General features: G+C 38.8%; 1 protein-coding gene across 27 annotated transcripts in view; it reads left to right on the top strand.

Moving 5' to 3' along the window:
- Window positions 1-23,830, top strand: part of DLG2 (discs large MAGUK scaffold protein 2) — a 1,027,768-nt gene that overhangs the window by 368,507 nt on the left and 635,431 nt on the right. Inside the window, exon 1 of one of the 27 annotated variants that reach the window (XM_068662067.1) lies at window positions 883-1,624. The exons of 24 other annotated variants lie outside the window; for them this stretch is intronic. In XM_068662067.1, coding sequence (XP_068518168.1) covers window positions 1,523-1,624 — 102 coding nt within the window. In that variant the 5' untranslated portion in view covers window positions 883-1,522. Of the gene's footprint in view, window positions 1-882; window positions 1,625-23,830 lie in introns of those variants that run through there. 2 more of the 27 variants (XM_068662548.1, XM_068662891.1) reach the window with 2 other exon arrangements.

Raw genomic sequence — 23,830 nt, 5'->3', positions numbered from 1 at the left:
CTGAAGTCTCAGACCTTTTTAGAAATTCTGTAGGATTTACTCTCTATCCTGTTTGACCTAACTGCATACAGAGCCCTCCATTTGCCATGTTCTCCATTCTGTTGTATAACAAATTTTCAGTTCGAGTTTATTACAGAAAATTGTTTCAGTTGTGCCTTGAGAACGCACTCACAATTGCCAGGGAGACAAGCTGCTCTCATTTCTTTCGAAAGAGTTTCTAATTGATGGGCAGAGCTTAGTGAGGTACAAAAAGCAGGGTCAAGTCACTGTGGAACAACTGCTGGGTTTGCTTTGCTATCAGCTGTGAAATTGGTGAAGACGTTGCTTTACTTCCTATATCATAGCCTTTTCATTTTATATATGTGTGTGTGCTGAACCTAGAAGTGGAGGATATATTCATCCAACTTCTGATATAAATAATCCTCTTAAAAAGCACAGCTAGCAGTTTGCTCATCCAAATGCTTTATTATGCATTTTCAGCTGGTGTTGCTTTAACTGAAGAAACAGCGACAGCTGTAACTGAATCCAAACCAGCATTATGCTCCCAAACTTCTTTAATTATTGCATTTCTGGAATAGAGAAAGCCGTCTGGAGGTTATAGGATAACAGTACTAGCTGGAGATTCAGTTGTTACATCGCATCAAAAGCGGTTTAAAGAGGGTTGCATTTTAAGCTTCATGCTGGTGCATTTTCCGTGTAACTTCATGTCTTTATTCAGTGTCTCCTGCAATCCTTCAACCTGTCTATTTGTAAATTTGTGCCCGGAGAAAGCTCCCATGTGGCAAGCCAGGATTGGATAAATGTTACTTGTATTTCCCTGATTGCAAACTCCCAGCATCTGGGGTTTTCAGCTTTGAGTACAGTTTGTTTCATGCTGAGATTCATCTTTTTGGGGAAAGCAAAGGTCATCGCTTCTCCGGAGTTGCAACTGATTTGATTCTTTTTCTCGGGGAGGCGCTGGGAAGGGAATCCTTGCTGGAATGCATATTGATAAAGGCTGAGGATTCTGGCTTCTTAGATAAGTAATTTTTTTTTTCTCTTCTCTCCCCACAATGACTATGTATTGCAGCAACTCACTGGCTTTTTACCAAATCAGGAGCTGCAGTATTTTTCTTCCGATGGAATAATTTCAGCCCACTTCAGCTAGCATGACAATCTTATGTGATTGTTATGAGTAGGCGTTTACATCCTTTTACATGCTAATACTGCCACACCTGCTAGTCCCCCTCATTTCCATTTCTCTCTTCTTTTTTTTTTTCCTTTTTTTTTTTTTTTTTTTCCAATGTAAAAACTAATTTCCCAGAGGAAGGGAAATCCTGAGATTCGTGATCAATGCTGCGTCGTTGATTCATCAACAAAGAAGGGGATGGCTGAATGGGACACAGGTAGAGATTCAAGCAGGCTGCTTCTGACCAGCAAGAGAAAAGCTAGCTGTTGAACAGCATATGTTGCTACTCCATGTGCTGTATTAGCTACTTGTTTTTAGCCTTCAGTAGGCTGCCACTACTGCAGCACTAAAGGAATGTGCCCTATTGTTAAAAATCCTGACTGCTTTACACCAATGATTTGCCACTGCAAAGTTGCATGCACCAACAACACTTTGTCGTTGATGTTTGGATGCAAGGTAGGATGTGGTTAATATATTTAAATGCATGCTGTAACTCCTTTGAATATCTGTGCTATTTAATTTCATGTCTGACTAGATATTTCAGTGCAAATTGCGATACGTTGGCTATAAATTAGGGCTTACAGCTGATACATTTTAAATGTTAGAAAAAATCAGTAGAAGTAAAGGTTTATTATTTCCCAGGATTGTACGAGTATAGATTTACATAGGAGAAACGAATGGATTATGAAGCATTTGTTTTAGACTTGATTGCATACTTAGCTAACAGTGCTAAGATTATTAAACCACCACACTGCCATTTGCCCGGCTTTATTGATTTTGATGTGTATACTGTTATTACAGAAACACAACCAGCAAGAATGGATATATTTTTTCTATTTCTATTGCTGACATGGCTTTTAACTGTAATAGCAATACTAAAGTATGCAGCCCTGCACTTCTCTGTAGGAAATAAATAAAGTAAACTCCTGAACCTGTTTCTAAGTGTACGGGCATATATTTAAATAAGTGTTTTCTTTTAGGAACTGGACAATCATTTAATTTCTCCTTTAAATTTAAATCAAAAGGTGGCGCAGTTAGCCAGAGGAGTTTCATTTTTGGCTGTGTAATGTCATCCCACCCCAAATTTTTTTCCAAATGTGTTGGGCTGGGCTGTATTTCTCCCCATATAAATTCTGATTTGACATTAGGGTATAGCCAATGTTGTTCGTTATTTTACTGAAATAATTCTAAAGTAATAGCATGTTTTAAAAAGTTGTTATATTTGAGTAAACAAGTTTGCTTCTTGGATCGCTGGGTCAATCATGATGAATTTACAAGGGGGTTAAAGAATCTTGTCCCATTAATATTATATAGTTTAAGGATAGCAAGGAAAAGTAATTTTTTTCCCATATGTTTAAAATAGGGTAAGAAAAAATGAACAATTATATTAAAAAATGATAGTGGTAGGAATTATTTTAAAATTATCTATGTAAGTTTTTTTTTAATCCTCAAAAATGCTACAAATGTCAAGGTTTAGTTGAATAGTCCACAAACTAGGGAACACAGTATAGTTTTTTGAGTTCCTATGTGACAGACCAGCCTGAATAAAATGAAGTAACTTTATGAAAAGGGTTATAGATAACCCAATGTTCCCTAAACATAATTCAGCTAGAGGTTAATGACGGATCATCTACTACTTCCTATAACACTTAAACACAAACTAGGTTACAGTCAAACGCTTACAATTGTCTGCTTTCTCCTTTTCCCCAAACTATAGCCTGCCTACATCTCTGGTTACCTGAGACTTTCCTGAACTAAAGTGTCTTGTTTCTTCCCTTCCATTTTAAATAGGCAAAATTACAGTCTTTTATTGAAAGGGTTATAATTTAATTGCTGTGTCATGATGCCACTAGCAGTATAAATAGCATTGAGAGTTTAATAGTTTAAAAGCCTTTTTAATTTTGCAGCATTTTCATAAGAACAATTCATATTTCTTTTTAATTTTCACTTAAAAACTTAACCCCCCATGTTTTCAAGTGTTAAATTCTAATTAATAAAGGTGAATTGTTAGTCAGGGGAAATTAAATGCAAGCTACCCTTCTACAAAGGTAGGCCAGTGGCCTGGGGACTGGTATCCAATTTGTATTCCTGCCTGTAAGCATGATTTTCAAGGGATGTTCTTTGATGCACTTAAGCTCTTTCATGATTTTCAGATCCTGTTAGAAAGAAGCAGGAGAATAAAAATAATAAATTTCAAACTTCTTTTCTACCTCTTTCTTTGGAGCTTCAGGCTCATTAAGTTAGTCACAGCCAATATTTTATCTTCTTGTAGTGGTGTATGAACTGCTTCTCAAAGGAAAAGAGGTGGTGCTGGATAGTGATCATTTTCAGAAGGATGCGAAGGAGCACAAGTGAGCTGAGTTATCCTGGGATAGCTCAACACATGTCAGATTAGTACACTTTGATACAACCTGCATGCACGCATGAGATACTCTGTATACATACCAGTGTGTCATCTGCTGCACTTGAAGCTTCCCTGTCTTATCCCCTTTTGCTCTGCATCCCCTATTGTAGAGTTATATAAATATATAACTCTTTGCTTTGGTCTCATAGGATTATATTTCTCGATTTATGGATATAGATCCATTACCCACAAGCAGACAAGTTTGGAAAGAAGGAAGGATGTTTCTTTTAAGAAATATTTTAGTTACATGGCATGAAATCATGGACCTAAGCATGCTCATAATATTGTGACTTCTACAGTCACGTGGTTCTTGAACTTGGCAAGGAGTTTATATAGCAATGACACTTTGTATTCTGTGTGGCAGAGGAGAAAATAGGTCCTCAGAATAAAAAGACAGCTTTAAAATGTAGGTAGTGGAATAGACAACAAAGGAATTCAGATTTCAGACAAATATCTCCAAGTCATAAAATAACCAGGTCAGGTTATTAACTAGATCATTTCTAAAGGACGGTGCAAGATACAGGAATGAAATATTGCTCACAGTCTTGATTTACAGTTTTTAATTTTAATTTTGTGCCAAATACAATATTCTTTTCCTATAGGCACAGAAGTGAGTGAGAGAAATGCACTACATCAAAACCATCACGCCCATTTTTATCTGTCCCCAATGCAATAATTTTCCAGTCTGCTAGCTCCTAACAGGTGGTGCCAGGGAGTTAATTTGGGGGCGCAGGAAGAGGGTGTGCAACTCTTACTACACCATATGTTGCAAAGCAGGCAGTGGAGGAGTCTTAACTGTGCCTGCGGGAAGCTTTCCTTTTCAGCTTGATTTCCTGGACTTTGACCCTTGACCCTGTCCTGGGCCTTTACTTTCAATGATCCTAGTTTCATGAGACTTGACCTTCAAATTGCAAAGAATTCAGAGCACTTTAATCTTAAAGTCAGGGTAGCTTCTATCTGAAGCATCACTTTTGTACCCTGTGATAACTTTAAGCACTTCTCCTCTTTCTGGTAGGGAAGTACCAATGTTTCCTTCACAGCAGTACAGAGCTGAAGCAGAGAAAGAATGAGCAGGTTCTAAAACATGGCCCCTGTGTGCCAGCAAGTGTATCGAAATTTTTTTTTGTTTGTGATCTTGCAGAGCTGGGGCGTGAAAGTGTAGCCTCCAAGTCCTAGAGTTGTTCCACAGAGACTGGGCTTCTTTGTGTCTGTGAATTAAAGTAAGGCTTGTGTGTAAGAGAGACCTCCACTCACAGGTCTCCACTGAGAGGAGTGCTGAGGCATATATCAGACTCTCTGAGGATGATGAGACGTAAATGCATACTTAAATGTCTGTATATGCTTACTCACTTTGCTGAATCGGGCCATGTAATAGTTCATTCAGTACTGCAGAAGAGTTATCTCCTGACTCTTAATATCCTGTTCATTTTGCTTTTATTAGGAGTGCCAGGAAGGCATTTCATATTGACTAAGATGTTTCTTAAATTATGTTTTGGTCACAACTCTGACACTCACATTAAAGTGTTTTTTTTTTTTCTATCTTATCTCTTTTACCTCTCTATATTGGAAATAGTTGTTGAAGAGATTTCTTCGAAAGATGTATGTCCTCACTGTTTTTTGACCTTGACCAGGTATTTTGATAGATCTTATTTTCCTTCTGTTTAGGTTTATTTTTTCATTTGTCCTAGCATAATTGAAAAGTTTAGAATATACCTCCCTCTCTTCCCTGCCTTCCTTCTTTCCTCCTACATTTATCACAACCAGTTCTCTGGCACAATAGCTGCTTTTGGCATTTTTCTTCCTACTCTTTCTCTGTTTTAGCTGAAATAACCAAATAATGATCTATTCCACTATCCAAGGTGAGGGTGGAAGTCAAACCACTTGTTTCTTCATCTGCCAGAATTTCCATGTTTTGCAAAGCTCTTGCAAAACTCCAGGTTTCATTTAAACAAATAGTAGGGGGTATTACTGATGTATGGACTTTCATATTTATTTAGCTTACTATTTTTATTGTGATCAACTATTTTTTTTTCTCATCAACTAGCTAGTATTGTGATCAGCTAGATTTCTCATACTACCTTTCTGTACCAGCATTATTAGTCTCTTGCACAAACTGTGATCTGTCACTTTGTCCTTAATAGAGAATAGTCTCTACTTTGTCATAGTCTAGACCTGGTTATTGAAAGAAACAGTCATTTGAAATGACAAGAAAATACTTTCCTGACTAGGAATGATAAGCAGTAGACCATGCTCAAAGCTGCACATGCTTTAGGCACTTGATGCATCTCTGTGAACTCAAGTGGGTTTTTACATTTTGTGGGACACTCTGAGGTGGTTTCTGGATGCATCTAGATTAGCATTTTCATTTGAATTATAGATAAGCTTTTGAAGTGATTCTCCCAGTCCTGCACGTGTATCTTGTTTTGTTTTGCATTACAGAGTAGGCTTGTAGTGTACAAATGGGATTGCTTTTTGATGAAACTCAGCTTATAAAACCAGATTAGAACTGTTTCAAAATAAAACACATGAAGAAAGGTGTAATATGACTGCTGAATCCTTCTCACCGCACAAGCTCTTCATTCCGTACATCTGTGCCTGTTGCTTTTGCTTGCTGATGTGGACGTAATAATTAATTCTACTCTTATTTCTGGACATAGTTCAGATTTTGGGGGGCATGTAAATGCCTCCAAAATGGATGCATGTAAAAATACAATGTATTTATAATCATATTGACTGCTGTGATCCATCTATAGAGACTGTTATATTGTATAGGGTTCCCGTACCCTCTGCAAGAGTTTACTGCCTATTCATAGACAATCAGCAGAGTAAGTCAGCTGGAACAGTGCTGCCACTTGCTATGCATAATGTTTGACAGGGGCACTGAGAAACCTACTTCCACACACTATTCTTGTTAGGCCATAGCAGTGTTAAAATAAAAATGCTCAGCAATAGAAGGAGTTGCAGAAGAGATGCAGGATTGCCATTGGCAAGAGGCTCTGAGTAAGATCAGTTGTGTCACAGAGGATTTGTGCATTAGTGTGCAGAGCTCAAGGCAGGGAGAGTGTTCTTCTCTGGAATAGCATCTATGCAAGCTAGATATGGGGTGTAAGCCGAAGGATTTCATATGGTTGTATTTTATTTTATTTTCCTATTAGGAATTGCTTAACACCCTCCAAGTTAATGTTTTAGGAATGTTTTTAGGAATGTTCCTAATGTTTTACCTTAGGAAGAGGTATACCTCCCCCTGTACATTGAACTGTACATTGAATTGAAAGGTCAACAGACTGAAATTTTCTGAGTCCAAAGTAGCAAATTACTTGGCCCTGCCAGGAAGTCCCAGTGTTAAGTTCATACAGTGGATCCTCCTTTTCAGTACTCTTCCCAGCTGCTGAGGAGCGTCTCACTGCTGAAGTACTCTGATATCAGAGGTAAGGAGACCATGACTTTGTACGTGCTCCTGAGTTTGTCTTGAACTCGGTGGATGCTGCAGAAGTCAATATTACAGAAGACACAAGGATGTTGCAGAGGCCTAAGGAGTGGCAGGAGGTGGCACCGTGAAGATCCAGGTGTGGGAAATGAAGAAAAGGCATGAGGACAGATGGGGCAGAGAGATCATCTCAGGGTCAGGAGGATAAAGCAGTGGGATAAGATTAAGGCAAGGGTTCTGAGGGCACAAACAGAAGAGAAAACAACTCCAGCGAGGTCTGGCTAGACTGAAAATTGGAAGGAGAAAAAAGAAGTTTGATTACGAATCCTCTGAAATAAAAGGCCCATCTCCTCTATCAAGTAGGAGTTAACTCACAGGAAGGCAAACAAGTGATACTGTTTCATCACTTGCTAGCTGTCACTTGTTGGCACTGGCCAACGTCTGGGCGGGCAATGCCCAGGCATTTTCTAAAAGCATCAGGATCAGATGTTATAAATAATTCTGCTTGTGTGAAAATATCGTATCTCATCTTTTGCCACTGTCCTGCCCACGAGCTCCCTATACATCATGAAGGAGATGGGTGGCTGATAGGAGATTCCCTGAGAATGACTATGACTACTCCGTAACAAATGTGAGGGTAGTAGAAATTAAGATGTGAACACTAAAAGTGCTGTTTTTAAATATTTGCTTTTTTTGAAAAGTGTATAAACTGAAAGAATCTCCTGTTGCAAGTGGGATCTTCAGTCCCTACTCCATTTAAATCACTGAGATTTTTTCCATGTTTTGTCAGAATATCAAGCAGCTGTCAGGGGCTGGACACCGGACAGGATGGCCCACAGTGCTTGCTGTGCATGCTGACATCATGCATGTGTGCATGCATCACAACAGAAATATTTGCTGGTAGCACAGCAATGGAGTCTGACTTTCGTCACTCCAGGTTACTTAAAAATTCACCTGAAACTAACGGGCACTATGAATACCCTCTGTATTGTGCCTTTGAACATGTAGCCATGCTGAGAATTTGATTTCTTTTTTAAGCTCCTAATAGAGCAGAGTTGATTGTCATGATTGCACAAGCATCGGATTATAAATATGACAATAAAGTATACCTATGGAAAAAGTAGGGCAGGAGGTACGTAGCTAAAGGTTACTGAACGTTTGGAAGGGGAAGTTCAGAATATGCTCAGACACTCAATTTTTTAATATGTTTTTGCTTTAAATTGTACTTCAGTTATATAAAATGTGATCTTCAAATAGAAATATATAAATACTGGAATAACTTGATGCACAGTTATGTGAACTGTTTAATTTTACAAATTAACTGTTGACTGAGAGAAGGCTAAATGTAGACATTTGTCTTAACCATAAAAGACATCTTAGAGGAGAATGGTGGTAAAGTGTTGTGTAAATATATTTAAGTGATAATAGCAATAAAACTGAAAATTGTCACTGAACAGTGTTCTCCTGATATTTGAAAACTAGCTTTTATGTTTCCAATGTAGCTGTCAGAAATATTTCCACTATTACAATGCAGGAATTTATCATTTTCATTTTTCTGATTATATTCCCTTCATCTTTAAGCATTTGATGTAATATCAGTAATCATTAGGGACGGGATATTTAAAGAGAGCCACCTGGGTGTTGCATTGAATGCAATGGAAACCTGAATGGGAAGGAAAATTCCTGATGAGGATTCCTGTGACTCCCTGTACAAGTTTATGATTTATAATCCTAGGAGAGATTGCATAGAATGATCTCATGAAGTATTAGGGCATTTGAGGCTATTCTTTTGAGTTGCTTGGCTCTTAAGTGCATAGTATCATTATGAATCCTGAGGGGGAAAAATGGCACTCCTCACCCCACTTTAATAAGGAATCACACCCCTTAGACTGCAGCTACTCAACTGAACCCCAACAAGCTGTATGTGGCCAGAAAGCAGACTTCCTAGTTTTGGGAAAATGTCTGAGTCTTAAACTGAAACTTTTGTTTTTCAATTTTCCATCAAACTGATATTTTGGAAACCCGGATTCTGAGAATTCTGACACATCATTTTAGGGAGATTTCCTTTAGGAGATGCTCACAGCTGTTGAGTATAATTAAGATGGAATGTGCCAGATATGAATTTTCAGAAAGATGTAAGCTGGTATCAGCACTGAAGTCCATGTGATGAATCACCTGGAGGCTCTGTAGCTGTGGTAAGTGTGGTACACAGCCTGAGTCAATAATTAGCAGCCTGCAGAAGACAATGTAGACACATATAAAGTCACTTGCTTTGCAAGACAGGAGCTCATCCCCTATGGAAACAGACCGGTAACTACAGACCCTGGACCAGCTGCCAGATTTGGGGGATGCTAACTAAAAAATAAAGCAGTAAGTTTCATTGCTTGGTTGTGTTTTGGGATGCTACCATGCTGACAGTTCTCAGGCATGGTTCAGCAAAGGGTCCCTTTTCAAGAGAACAAGGATGAGACTACAGCAGGGTAGGTTACTGATATTTTATACTTCCAAACACCCCGTACCCTTGCCCCTTGCCTTTACATGATATTTGAAAACCTGCAACGCATCTCCTCAATTTCATTTAATGATGCCACTTTAGTAGCAACATGAACACAAACCTCTCTGAACCACTGGGCCAGGAACTAAGGAGCATGCTGAGAAATGGATGTATTTAATGGACTAGATGCGGTATAAGAGTCATGATCCCACAATGGATGGAGCTTGGAAAATCTGACAAAGAGGACAGATGCCATAATAGCTGTGGCAGGCTTGGTTCTTCTGGACCTACCACAAGCACACTGGTGACGCTGTGCATCACTAGTGACAGGAAGCAGCTACTCCAAGCCCAGATCGATAAGATCTAAGAAGTTTGAATTCAGTGATTTAGAAAGATGCATTTAAATAAGGCACTATTGTCTGTCACTTTAAACCTGGTACATAACTCAAAACAACCACCTGTTAAAGTAAGTTGCAAGTTTACTGTTAGTCCTGGCACTTACACAGATTCTGTGAGGTGTTGTCAGCTGGCAGTGGGATACCTTGAAATTCTTATGGAGTGATATCCCAGTTTGTATTAAATGTAGTTCCATTAGAGAAAAATCACCTTCAATAAAACATTGAGAAAACTGTCTCTGCCGGAAAGAGGTCTGTGGCCTTGATTTAAGACAGGGAACTTGGAACTCCTTATTTCTATTTCTGACTCTCACATAGAATTCCTGCTGTGACCTGGGGCAAATTGTGTCTCCTTCTAGAAAATCAAGTTGGTATTTGTGAATCAGTAATTATTGCATGTATGCAGCACTGAAATGAAATGGAACAGTGTAAGTACAATGCACCATTGGTTTTAAGGACCAACCTAAAGCTGTGGTGGGGTTAAGCCAGGCAAGGTTGCTTAGGATAATATAAGTGAAAAATCAAAGCATTTCCTCCTCCCTTTTTGCTGTTCAGTCCCATCCCCACAGTATTTATTTTATAAAGTTCTTCCTCCAGGTCTGAGCTTTCACATCCCAATTTTTGCCTATAGTAAATTGTCATGGTTGAAATGCAAACCCCTGGAAAACAGGGTTTGAAATGAAAGTGCTGACAAGCTCTTATCTCCACCCATCCAAGTGATCCTACAATCATTTAATTTATTATGTAAAGTTGCTGTAGGGAAGAAGCACATTCTGGAGCTCTGATTCTTTGAGTTTGCATTTTGCGAAGCTTGTTTAAAAATATTCTTAGGATGATATGTAAGGCAGAAAGAAGGCAAAGAGATGGGTATAGACCTGTTGCAAGGATGCAAACAGTAACTGCATTGTACACATTCTGTGACTGTTGAGGAACTGTTGGTTAGGCTGATAGTTTGGAGAGGCATTCAGCCCAGTTCAGGGGGCCATATGACTCTCTTAAACTGTTCATTAAATCCCACATCCTGAAAGCTACAGTAAATCCAGCAAAACACTATATATAGAGTCCCATCAAACCCAGAACAAAGCAGTCAGCAGAAGTTTGAGTGAAGGTTTTTTTCAGTGCTGTTAGTAGCAGTGTTTTGCACAGTACCTATAAAATAAATAAAATTAATTCATTTTCTACTAATTGCATTCACTTGTCTGTGTTGCTGTTTGCATTTGGATTTCTGGTCATTGGCTTAAGTAAGATTATAAATTAGCTGGGTGGGAAAAAAACACTTGACAGTATAGGAAAACATAGTACATTTTTGCACTGGCAAAGTTAACTGATGACTAATGTTCCATACACGGTAGTTTAGGATATAAAATAACCAGGACAATATGTTTTCATAAGACAGAGTTTGGTGATACATTTCGAAATATGTATTCCCTCCCAGAACAATTAAGAAAGCTCAGGGGAGGAGGGGGAGAGCAGAGAAGGGAGAAAAGATGACCTAGAAAATACGCTTGAGGATCTAATTTTGTGTGTCTATACGCATTACAGACGTGCCTGTTGCACTTTCTCCCTTAAAGCCCTGGTGTTTTGTACTCTTTAATATGTGCACCAACCCCCACATGAATTTCAGGCACACAGCTCTTTAATTTCACAGCATTAAGGGCACATCTTACCACTGTCTTGAAGTTTGTAGCCTTTAAAGATGTTGAAAGCTAGCTGAGACTGGGGGAAGTGAGACTTTGTGAGACAAATCTTTAGGTGATTGCAAGATCTGGTTATGAAGAAAGAGCTTTTGTATTAAGTGTCATTGTCATAAGGCCGCTGAGCTTCACACTTGCTTCTTCAGGTCAGGTACAACTGTTGGCACAGAGCAGTGCTGTCTCCATCACAGAGCTGGGAGTTGAACCTCAGGCTGTTGAACCTCATTCTGTAGCTGGCTTCCTAAAACAGAGTGTTAATTTGCTGTCTGCAATTGCCTAATGTGTAGAGATCTGATGCATAAATCTCTTATTGCTGCTGGAGTGTGGCACCTTTTCACACAGCATTAAAAACTGCTACTTTCCAGTGTGATTGGAATAAAAATGTTCAGTGTGCAATGGAGCTTCTTCTCAAACTAATCCACTTTCTGTGTGCAAGCACCAGATATTTCCTGGCTATTTGTATTTACCAAGAGGGACAGCACAGGGCTCCAAGGGTTAATAAAGTTTCTGTTAGTAAATAAGAATTAGTTGTTCCATAGTCTGATGATATTTCTTCTACTATCTTCAGTTTCTTCATAAAAGAGAGAAGCTCAGATGGGATAGGGTCAGCTCACATTATGAGAATGTGTACAAAGTAATCACAGAATCATAAAAATGGTGATTGGAAAGGACCTCTATAAGTCACCTCATCAAAATTTCACTGAAAGCGGGAGAAATGCGGAGTGATTTAACATGCAGCCATACACCTCACTTTGCAGAAGAAATGGTATGCTTTTTAGCAGTTCTAGGTGAAATATTTCTTCAGCTGAAACAGAAAGATTTTTGGGAAGTGTGATCCAGGGTTTAAAACAAGGGAAATGGGGTTAAATGTTCTGAGTTTTACTCTCTCTCTTCTATTGATTCCACAGAAGATGTGCAGAGAATCAATGTAACCCCTTTTGATAAAATTGGGAGTGTTGCCAGGGGCTAAGATTGAAGGGGCTGCTGTTACAGGGGTGAGGATTTAACCTTTTATGGGTTAGTTGATCTATTTGTAAAACAGAAAGAAAAGCTCTAGCAGAGTTTGTGAGCCTTTAAGGTCAATGTTGTCAAAAGAATTTGGGCACCAGCTCCCATTGCTTTTGATGAAAAATAAGTATCTTCTAAGGATCTGTCCATGCAGTACTTCTCTTCCCCCAGTGCTTCCTTTGTTCATCCCTACATCTTATCTCACTACTTCGTGTTACTTCTCAAATATGTATATGTGCTTTCTGTGCTGTTACTGGATTTCACTTAAAATTCACTGTTAGACTCCAGGTCAGTGGATGTGGTTGGGAAAGAGAATGAAGTTTACAGAGAATTTCTGGAGTAAATGGTGGACAGGAATAGAAAAATGTGTGCATACCTTCTCATGTACGTACATATATAACAGGGCACTAAGCTCTGCACTTTACACTTACCTGCTACATTAGAAATACTCCCACTCTTATATTCTCAAAATTTGGTGACTGTAGGCCTTGGATGAGGTAGTGGGTGGGAGAAGAAGAATGTCTGTTTAAGGCTGTAAAGCTGCATTTGAAAGTGTAAAAAAGTTTGTGATACAGAGGTCTATTTGCCTTATATAGAACATGCTAGTTGACAAGTCCCTGAGGTTTCTTATGCAAGAGTGAGAAGTCAAACAGGACTTTGAATGGTGCAGTAAAGAACAAGATATTTTTTTTTTTTTTGGTCAAAAACTCGAATGAGTAACATCCTGCCAATTTATATATATATCTCCTTCTTAAGAAGATGGGACCATCACTACAAGAAGGACATCAAAGCCCTGGAGCGTGTCCGGAGAAGGGCTACGAAGCTGGTGAGGGGCCTGAAACACAAGTCCTATGAGGAACGGCTGAGGGAACTAGGGTTGTTTAGTCTGGAGAAGAGGAGGCTCAGGGCAGACCTCATTGCTCTCTAAAACTTCCTGAAAGGAAGTTGTGGGGAGCTGGTTGTCAGCCTCTTCTCATGGATAACTAGCTATAGAACTAGAGGGAATGGCCTCAAGTTGTGCCAGGGGAGGTTCAGGTTGGAAATTAGGAGACATTTCTTCTCAGAAAGAGCAGTCAGGCATTGGAACAGGTTGCCCAGGGAGGTGGTGGGGTCACCTGGGGATGTTTAAGGAAAGGTTGGATGTGGTGTTTAGGGACATAGTTTAGTGGATGTCATTGGTGGTGTGATGGTAGGACCAGATGATTTTGGAGGTCTTTTCCTACCTTAATGATTCTATGATTCTGTGAAGAAGAGTTTTCTTCAACTCCTCCTCCTCCTATTAAGATTTTCTTTAACTCTTTCAACTAAGAGCTAGTAAAATTAAAATAGCCCAAGAAAGGAAAAAGGTGCAGATTTCACTTTGAATTTCCCACATAATTTATTCCCCTGGTTAGATTATGAGAAACATATTGTAGTGAAACACCTCCACATTAGTGGTTCTAAATTTGGGTAATACACATAAATGGCTAATGTAAAGATAAAGACATTTTATGAGATGCCTATCCTTTGGTGTATTTTAGCTTTAAGATTTAGGGTCAGGGATGTCTACTGAGGTGTTTGTGTAAAAAATTTAGTCAGACTTCAGTCAGAGTTACAGAATCACAGAATCACAGAATTTCTAGGTTGGAAGAGACCTCAAGATCATCAAGTCCAACCTCTAACCTAACACTAACAGTCCCCACTAAACCATATCCCTAAGCTCTACATCTAAACGTCTTTTGAGGACTTCCAGGGATGGTGACTCCACCACCTCCCTGGGCAGCCTGTTCCAGTGCCTCACAACCCTTTCAGTAAAGAAGTTCTTCCTAACATCTAACCGAAAACTCCCCTGGTGCAACTTTAGCCCATTCCTCCTCGTCCTGTCACCAGGCACGTGGGAGAACAGACCAACGCCCACCTCACTACAGCCTCCTTTAAGGTATCTGTGGAGAGCAATAAGGTTGCCCCTGAGCCTCCTAAAGGAAAGGAGGCACCTAAAGAACCTAAAGAACCATGGCATTTCACACCAAGATGGATACTTAGTGTGAAAATATTGCTGCCATTTAAAAGTGTGCAAGACCTCAGATCACCTTCTCTTGCTTTTCCTACCATGCTTAGATTAGTTAGGAAGACAAACAAACAAAAACCAAACAACCCCAGAAATCATCCAAGAATTATAGTTTGTGGACCACTAAATATGGTCCATCAGTTTCTCTTGGACTTCAGTTGGATTTAGGGCCAACAAATTTTGGCACAAAATTTACCAAGGAGGACTAAAGTAGACATGAATTAGATGGCTTTTTTGAGTTTCATATAAAGCGTGCAAAAGTGATAGAGTAAATGAAACATTTGTTTGGTATTCTTTAGCTATTATATTGTTATTTTCTACATGTGAATAAAAGTCTTGATAATTTTCATTCACCAGCTTCAAGATAAAATTCATTTTCTTGACATGATGAATATGGAATTGTTTTTGTTTTTCATCCAAAAAAATAGTGTGTCTAATGTAGCTGTAGCAAAACAAAAGAGAAGGTGCTAAGAACCAGAAAGAACTGAATCGTTTTTGAACGTGTTACTCTGTAAGTTACATTTTCTGTGTGTAAAGCTTTGAAAATGAAGTGAATTTGTCCCATACTTACTGGTTAGGAGGTGAGATCCCAAAAGAAAAGAAAAGCACTTTATTGAGGAGTGCAGACTGCATGCAGACATGACAACTTGTTGGTATTCCCGCTCCCAGATGTGCTCAGCTGATGTCCACAGAGATCAGTTTCAGGTACAATACCACAACAGAAAGCCCATTTTAGAACAAATGCACCTTGAAAAAATGACAAGTGAAAAAAGCCCTGAATTCTTAAAGGAGTTCTGTAACTGCTGCCTTTTTTAGTTAGTTTGTTTGTTTTGTCTGAATATTTTCCCTCTATTTTTTAAGAGATTTGACTCTATTCAACAGCACAGGCTGCCCAGAGTGGTTGTGGAGTCTCCCTTCTTGGAGACCTTCAGAAACTGCCTGGACATGGTCCTGGGCAGCCTGCTCTGGGTGTCCTTGCTTAAACAGGGGCTGGACCAGATGAACCCAGAGGTGCCTTCCAACTTCAGCAATATCGTAGTTCTGTGAGAATTTCCAGTCACAAGCCTTGGAGCAAAATTCACTAAAGCAGACTGATAATTGCATTGGGAATGCCTCTGGAAAAGGGCTTTGTCTCTCTTGCTCATGTACATGGTGTGGGTAAAAGTAAGGGAAGACAAGAAACTTTGAAACTTTGTCTTGGGGACTGTTTTTTGCTTTTCTTTCCTCTCATACAGGTGAGCCTTGAGGAGGGAACTCTGTTTAGGCCACCCAGCTCTTTTCAATCCACAATACTTGATCTGTTGAGACTTTTAGGATACAGCCAAAAAGTAGCTTTTTTTCCCTGCATTTATCAAGAGAGGCTTTGACTCACCTAGAAAGAAGGTATCTATACTGTTCTCAAACTCCTCGCAAAGCTTCACATTGTAAAGATAGGGTGGTCTTTGATGTACACTGTATGGAGGGAGAAATAAGAAATTAGGGAGCTATTTGTAGTTCGAATTAAACTTCTGTTGATTTGAGTAGATATTTTTATTTGGATCTGGAGATTCTGAAGTTTGGTACAAATTTCTTAATGAGAAGCCTCAGGTCTGGGTTCTTCTCCTGGAGTGTCTTCAATAGCATATTTTTTCTTTTATTTGAAAAGACAAAAATAGGTTGGATAACGGTGATGAAATTAGAAAATACTACATGTAGGTAAAGCTTTTGAACATGTGATTTCCCTCTCCTCACCCCGCTCCCTGCCCCAACTTGAAGAACTGTACTTTCCTTTTATCTTAAGAAAAATGAAACAAAATAAAATTGACAACAGCCTTCACCTGTGTTCTGTTGCTTCACTTTCTAGAGATGCAGTATATCCTTTTCAAACTTAATGGGTTGTCTTCTGTAGAAATCTTTGCAATATAATTGAAAACCCAAGAAGTCAGTGACATTTCTCTATCCACATCCTGTGATGGAGTATTAACCTACCATCCTGCACATCCACTTGACTTTTCAAGGACTTCAATTGGATACTCAAAAGCTGTAGAGCCATTGATTGTCATTTGACTTATTGTGAGTAAAATCATATTTGTTTTTATTGTATACTTAGATTGACGGAGCTAAGCAGTGATGTGTGGCTGTTTACTCTTTTCTGTATAAAATGTTAACCCTTGCCTCAAGGAGGCATTAAAGCTCTATTTTCTTCTATTTCTGGCCCAACCACAGACTTTTGTGGCTTCAGTGTGTGACCTGTTACTACATATACATGCAAACTATTGTATTATTTAATGCTACTATCTAGTCCTATTTTCAGACCATGATTGATGCTTACTGACAATTCAGTTTTATGCTGATTTCACCAAAAGCAGTAGCAGTGTTGCCATTGTGTGGGCACCCAGCTGGGGTTGTGTTAATCAGGCAATCTACTGAAAAAATATTTTTACAGTCCAGTCAGTGACAGAGTTAGGAACAAAGCAAACACAGGGCTAAACTCGGAGTTCCAAACAGCACCTTTTTTCCACCTCGTTTTTAGGCTTCAGCATTCCCAACAGTTTTTTTTTGTTTGTTTGTTTTCGTTTTTGTTTAAAAAAAAAAAAGAAAAAAAGCTGATTATCTCTTTAAGGAAAAAACGTTAATATACAAGATCTAATTACCTCTGTCTAAGCTGATACGCCTACAGCACCTTTTACATAACCCAAACACTTGAGTTCCAATTATACAATTATATTTTAACATGTATTAAGTGCTATTCCTTTAGGGAGGAGACTTATACTGAATATTTTAAGTAAACTCCTTCCTCAGCACAGACCTATATGGTAGAGTCTCATTTCACTACAGTGCCAAAGACTTGGTTTTCTTCTCAGTTCCTTTCCCCTTGAGTACACCAGCTGGCTCTTCAGAAAGCACATTTTCCATGTCTGCAGTAGTGACAGACATATCTTTATATGTATCACAACTGCAGGCTATAAAGCTAATTTTCTTGGGGTCAGTAACTACACTGTTCCTGCAGTTTGATCAATAATGATTGCACAGTGCTAGGATCCTTTTTTTTGGGTACAATATGTGGCAAGGTCCAAGTCTCTAGAGGAAGCAACATGCTCAAAAGTGGAGGAAAGTCTGTTGTTTGCTTGTATTGTTTCCTAGTATGCCTTATTCTGGAGATTGATAGGAAAAAAAAAACCCTGCATTTCCCTTTAGAATCATAGAATCACATAAGTTGGAAAAGACCTCCAAGATTCACCTGAGAAAAGAGACCAACACTGTCCTCACTGCAGCCTCCTTTCAGGCAGATGTAGAGAGTGATGATGTCTCCCCTCAGCATCCTCTTCTCCGGACTTTTCACTTTAGTGACCATTCTTGTTTTCTGGTACCTTCACACAACTTCTCTAAGATCCAAGAGCCCTGGTCTGCAGGGAAAACGTGCTGAGGAAAGCTACTTGCTGCATACTTTCAACTGCTAACACCAATGAAGTTTGTAGGCCAGCACCTCTGAAAACCCAAAGGCTAAGTTTAGACTAAGTTTAGAATGTATTCCTACATTCACAGCTAGCTTGAAGAAGAAAGAGTGAATGGAGGACAACCGTGGCAAGCAAGGCTGGGCATTGCAGGTGCTCCTCGTGTGGATTAAAGGTGTGTGTGGCAATGGCTGCTGGTGAAGGGGAGGTAGCAGGGCCTTTTCTGCTTCTTCACATCCCTCAGCATCAGCCCATGTCAAAAACTAACATAATCTAGGTTGCAACCGCACAGCTTGTGCTGAGTTCAGTGCTGCTGTAGAGGTTACCTTATCAGCAGCTGAACCACATGGTGTAACACTGACATGGCTATTTCTATACTGTACTGGAGTCATTCCTGCACAGTGACTTCTGTGTAAATTATCTTCTGCTTAGAAAACCAAGTTTTGAAAATATTGAATAAAGTTATTGCATGGGGCAGTACTATTCACCCACTAGATAAACTGAGCTTCTGCTTAAAGACAATGTGGACACGGTTAATTACAAGGTAAAGCTAAGTTATTGAAACATTAGATATGTGTTATTCTACTCACACAAAACCAAAAAATCTGGAGGTAAAGTTCCCATGGCAACCTTAGCTCTGTCTCCTGTGTGCAGTTGATGTGTGTGTATGTTTGTATAAAATAGGATCACTCGTTATCATGGACATGCTTTATTGTGATTTAGGACTTGCTGATCAGCAACCTCTTAATCAGACCAGAAATCTCATCTTTAAAAGTGGTTTATTTCTGATATTTCTTTAGCGAAGTGTTGCAATGTAGAGGGGATTATAAATTTCTGTCCATTCTGATAAGTACTCATTATAAAGCATAATGCCTGAAAAATTCATATCTTGTCATAAATCTGATCTATGACTTTTCAAATTTAGCTACAGTTTGTGACAGACACCCTGTAGTCATGTATCCCATGAGCTAGTAAGATGAAATCAGCACCCATTTTTTTTTGGATGAGCTCATTGGTATCAAGCACTTGATTACACATCACACTTTGATGATACCGCTTAATACTGCAGAGATAATTTCACCCCCAAAGTTTTTTGAAAAGGGCTGGGCACCATTTGCCTGTCTGTCAGGGATTACGGATGCTGCAGTCATCTGGTGATGTAGCTGAAGTGTCTACAGTCCTCCCATATCACGCGAACCAATGACATTTTCAGTGCAAATTCTCATGCAATGCTCCCTTAATCTCTTCATCTCCCACTTCTCCCATATTCAGTTTTTCCAAAAGGTGCACATCAGCCATGAGAAACCGTCTCTCAGGAATGCAGGTGTTAGCAGAGTGAGGGGACTGATGAGCAGGGTTAGGGAGGTGTTTAGTGCTCATGTAGGGAGAGACTGGCAGCTGTAAGAAATTTGAGCTACTTTGTGTAGGCAGAATGAATAAGGGGAAGTTATGTGAAAAAAACAGATAGTATACTCTTGTGAAATGTGATGGTAAAGGTATTAAAGGGCACTGTTCATTTTATTGCTGTCATGAAATTCACTGAATGACATGTGCATGGTAGTGAGCTTTACAAGTATGATGTACAACTACTTGTGTGTTTGTGGTTGCCCTGTAATTCTCTGTTTTCAGTGACATCATTCTTCAGGGCAGTAGCTCAGAAAGAGGATTAATATTTTAGAGGACAAACTGTGGATGTATCTTTTTTCTTATACAAATAAATACACATCCCTTCATCTTCTGAAGATAGACAGATTCTTGCTGAGCTGTTGCATGAAATCAATACAGAAATCATTATATAGAGAGATAAAATAAGCATAATCTATGTATAAATATATTCCTAGTAGACTCACAAAGTAATATGAAGATTTGCTGGCTTTCAAAATCCCAAAGATACCAACCTAAAGACAGAAGAAAGAAGAGTTCATTTTATTTAAGAGCTATGAGTATTTAAAGGAGATATAGATATTAACTCACCAAGAATTCATCTGAAGAGAATTGAGGAATATTCAGAAAGAAACTTCATAAAAATTCTATTCTGTTGTCATTTGGGGGATTAACTGTTATAACAATTAAATTTGGCAAAGTCTTTAAAGTGTGTATCTCCTTTAAATCTAGGCAGGTTGGACCTCCTCATGTAAAACAATTATTTCTATTCTTTAAATATTTTTTTTCCCTAAGTCATGAGGTCAAATTCTAATGCTTAGCATCCTGCTAAAATTAAACAGCACAAAGATTTCCTGTCAATGTATTTCTGACTTTGTGTATTTTATTTATATAGATATAGCACAAATTCTAAAATGCATATTTATGCCCCTGAAGGCACTAAAAATAGAGCAGTTATATTCCCCAAATGTTTTTTCATTGTAATTATTTTTCTTTTGTCTGTAGTAACATTTGCTTTATTTTCTTATAAATAAATACTTTAAATTTAATGTTAAAACAGGTAGGATGCATTTTAAATGAGTCTCATGACAAACCTCTTTTCAATTAGTCCTCTCTGAGGCAGCGAGCGAATGCCTCTGTGTTTACATTAGTAAGACAGTCTCTGGGTCATGGGAGGTGACATCAGATTTCTCTGACTATTTCCAGCTTGCTGAAACCAGACATACTCTAAAGATGACCTATTGCAAGTGTTGTCGAACCAAGGGGTTGCTGAGCACAATTTGTTGAAGGAGTTAAAAGGAACAGAGAAAATACACAGAGGAGGAGAGTGAAGCAGTTCAAACCCAGCCTCACTGGGAATGAAATTCTCCAGGAAGGTGGAGGACAATGAAAACAACACCACTCTAGTTGTGCAGGCAGTGAATACCAGCAAAGGGCAGCTTTTTTTCTTATCTTACCTGGTTTTGAAATACTTGATATGTTTGATAGGTTTTGTTGCCTCAGGCAAAGAGACCATAAAACTGAAGTAAAGAAGCTCAAGGAATGTTTAATAACCTATAAGCATGAAATATCAATAGTAGTTTTAATCACAGATACAAAAAGTTGAGGAAACTGAGTGAAGATCTATTTGGCACTGCTGGAGGGTTGAGTCTGTGATAAGAGATCATGTTGGAACATATGCATTGAGATGTAAGCATAGTCTGCTGTGCTCCCCACGCTGATGATCCTTGGTGTGCACCATGGACACACAACAAGTCTATATTCTGTATTATGCCCTGTGTTTGTTTTCTCCCAGTCATCTAACTGGAGTTCTTCCAAGAGCATGTCAAAACCCCTTAGCTGTCCTATAGCAGAAAATAGTGGAGAAGGGATTCTCATCCCAACACAGCTCATGCAGTTGGGAGGGTAAACAAAGCTAAGGAATCCCAGAAAGAAAGATGTAAGGATTTGACAAATAAAAGAAGACCAGGCTCAGAGTAATAGATGAATATCTATTATCCTAAATGAGAATCCCAGTAGTGTAAGAGAAGAGAACTAAGTGTATGGCATCACAACTCCAACTGTAGCAAAAATGCATGTGGAGTTGCAAAAGTGTTAGTTAACAGAAGCCAATGATCCGGGTGCCACAAAAGATAACATGTGGGAAGAAGGATTGATTAAAGCACTTTGCAAAAGCTGGCAAGAGCAAACAGTGTGTTTTATTCACACAAATCCTCATAGGAACGATGAGCAGCAGTTTGTTAGGAGATAAATGCAATGTTGAACTGAAAGTAAATGGGACATTTATGAAGTTGGACACGGTGTACACTTCATTATATTGTAAGAAACAGATGTTTTTATTGCCAGAAAAGCACAGGTTTGGATACTAGATAGTAAATTTACTATTAATTGTAAAAGAGATCAGTGCTGCACATATCCCATTAAAGAAGTGCTTTCCAGATCTTGGGGCTCTTGAGGGAGGGAGGGAAAGTATGAGGTGTTGTCTGCACTGAACAGCATGGTCCAAAGTGTGCAAAGGCTGACCAGGGAGGGAGGACTCCAAAGAGCAGAGTTTACTCAGGAAACCTTAATGTTAAAGGAGTATTGAACTAACTGGATGGATGAACAGCATAGCATATTTGAAGACTCTCCGCTTGTAATGGTACCAAGGAAATCATATGTTTTATTAGCTGAAAGAAAAAAAAATAAATAAAAGTTTCTTTCCTCATCAAGAAACTGTGTTCCTAGAAATGAAGGGTGCAGAGTGGAAGTAGAAAAAATACTCTCCAAGAGTAATAAAACTGCCAAACCACAGACATTTAGCAGTATTTTATGTGTCATAGGGCATTTGAGGCATCTGCAAATGTGTCTGTGGTAGATACGACACCACAGCCATAGGAAACCTTTGCCTTTTAGCAGTGACAGATGAAGGCTCAACAGGTCTCTTTGGCACTGAAATGGCAGAAACACCCTCATCTCAGTGGCTGAGCATGATTCTAGCCTCCAGAAGCATCAGAGGATGATGGACACCAACTAATCTCCAATTTGTACAGTTAGGTAAATGACCCTTACCTTAAGGATAAGCAGAGCAAGCACACTTATTAGCTTTGCTAAGAAAAAAAAGGAATGATGTTTCAGAGAAAATTTATGCCAGGTGTTTTTATGAGCTTGGTGAATCAGCAGATGTCTTAGAGAAACAGTACAAATGAGTCTGCTCACTCAAACCCTGGAAAACACTTCTTTCCTTATATTGTCATTTGAGTTGTGCTGGACAACTAAAATGTTCCAGTGGGAAGCACATCTATGATATCCTCACAAGCAGTAGGACCTAGAAAGGTTAAAAAGTCATGACCAGATTCTCTCTGGAAAAAAATGAGGTGCTCAGTCAAAGCTGAATGAACTCCTGCTATATATTACATTATTTGCTTTTTGGGAGTACTGGTAGGTCATCACACTGATCCAAGTTAACATCTGTAACCTCAACACACATGGCTATCTCTGAAGGGAGAGCAACACAGGGAAATTAATCTTACCAACAAGTTTGGGAAGGTGAAAGAATTAGAGGATCTTTATGATCTTCATAAATGAAATACTAAATTGCTTTCAATCCTCTTATTCCACTCTGCAAAGCCTGGAAATAGCTTCTGCATTACAGGTGGTAAAAACTGAACATAAGTTTGCTATATGTACAGCGACTTCAAATGGTTGGTGTAAATATCTGATATTCCTATTCATGGGAAATGAATAGAAGCTAATACTGACCACAAACCAATTGCCAAAATGGCTTGGTAAATTCCCACTTTTTCTCAGATAAAAAACATTTTTTTGTTTTTGTTTTGTTTTGTTGAACTCTATGATTCACAAACTGCATATAAACCTGTAAGAGATTCGCTGGTTGTAGAAAAAGTCTCTTCTGCATTTGATAAAAAGTTAGGAGAAAAAAAAATCCCAAGCCTAAATTTTGTTCCAAATAACCATATTTTAATAACCAGTGGTCTCAGAGGAGATATGCTGCCAATGCCGATTCAAGGTAAGAAACTGGATAACAACTACAATTGGCTGTGGCATGTATTTAACTCTTATTAGTAATTCAGTGAAGAACTCCTGAAGCTGAAACAAGTTGGGCAGATGATCTCCAAAATGTTATAGAAAAAAAATAAAATTAAAAAATGAAGGTCATTTAGAGTGAACAACCCATGAGAAAATATGTAAAACATTTTGTATTGGCTTCAGCTGGAAAGCAGAATTGCTGATCTGAAGCCTTGCAGGATATGCCAGAAATACAGCCTATATAATGCAAAAGAGGCTCATGTTAGTTGTTCGGGAAAAAAAAGTAAATACTGTTTACACTTTCAGGGGAAAAATCTGACAAACCTATGTATTTGTGCTTGACTATT

Source organism: Anas acuta, chromosome 1 (genome assembly GCF_963932015.1).
Source record: "Anas acuta chromosome 1, bAnaAcu1.1, whole genome shotgun sequence".
NCBI lineage: Eukaryota > Metazoa > Chordata > Aves > Anseriformes > Anatidae > Anas > Anas acuta.
The sequence above is the reverse complement of the archived record's forward strand: the minus strand, read 5'-3'. Positions and strand labels throughout refer to the sequence as shown.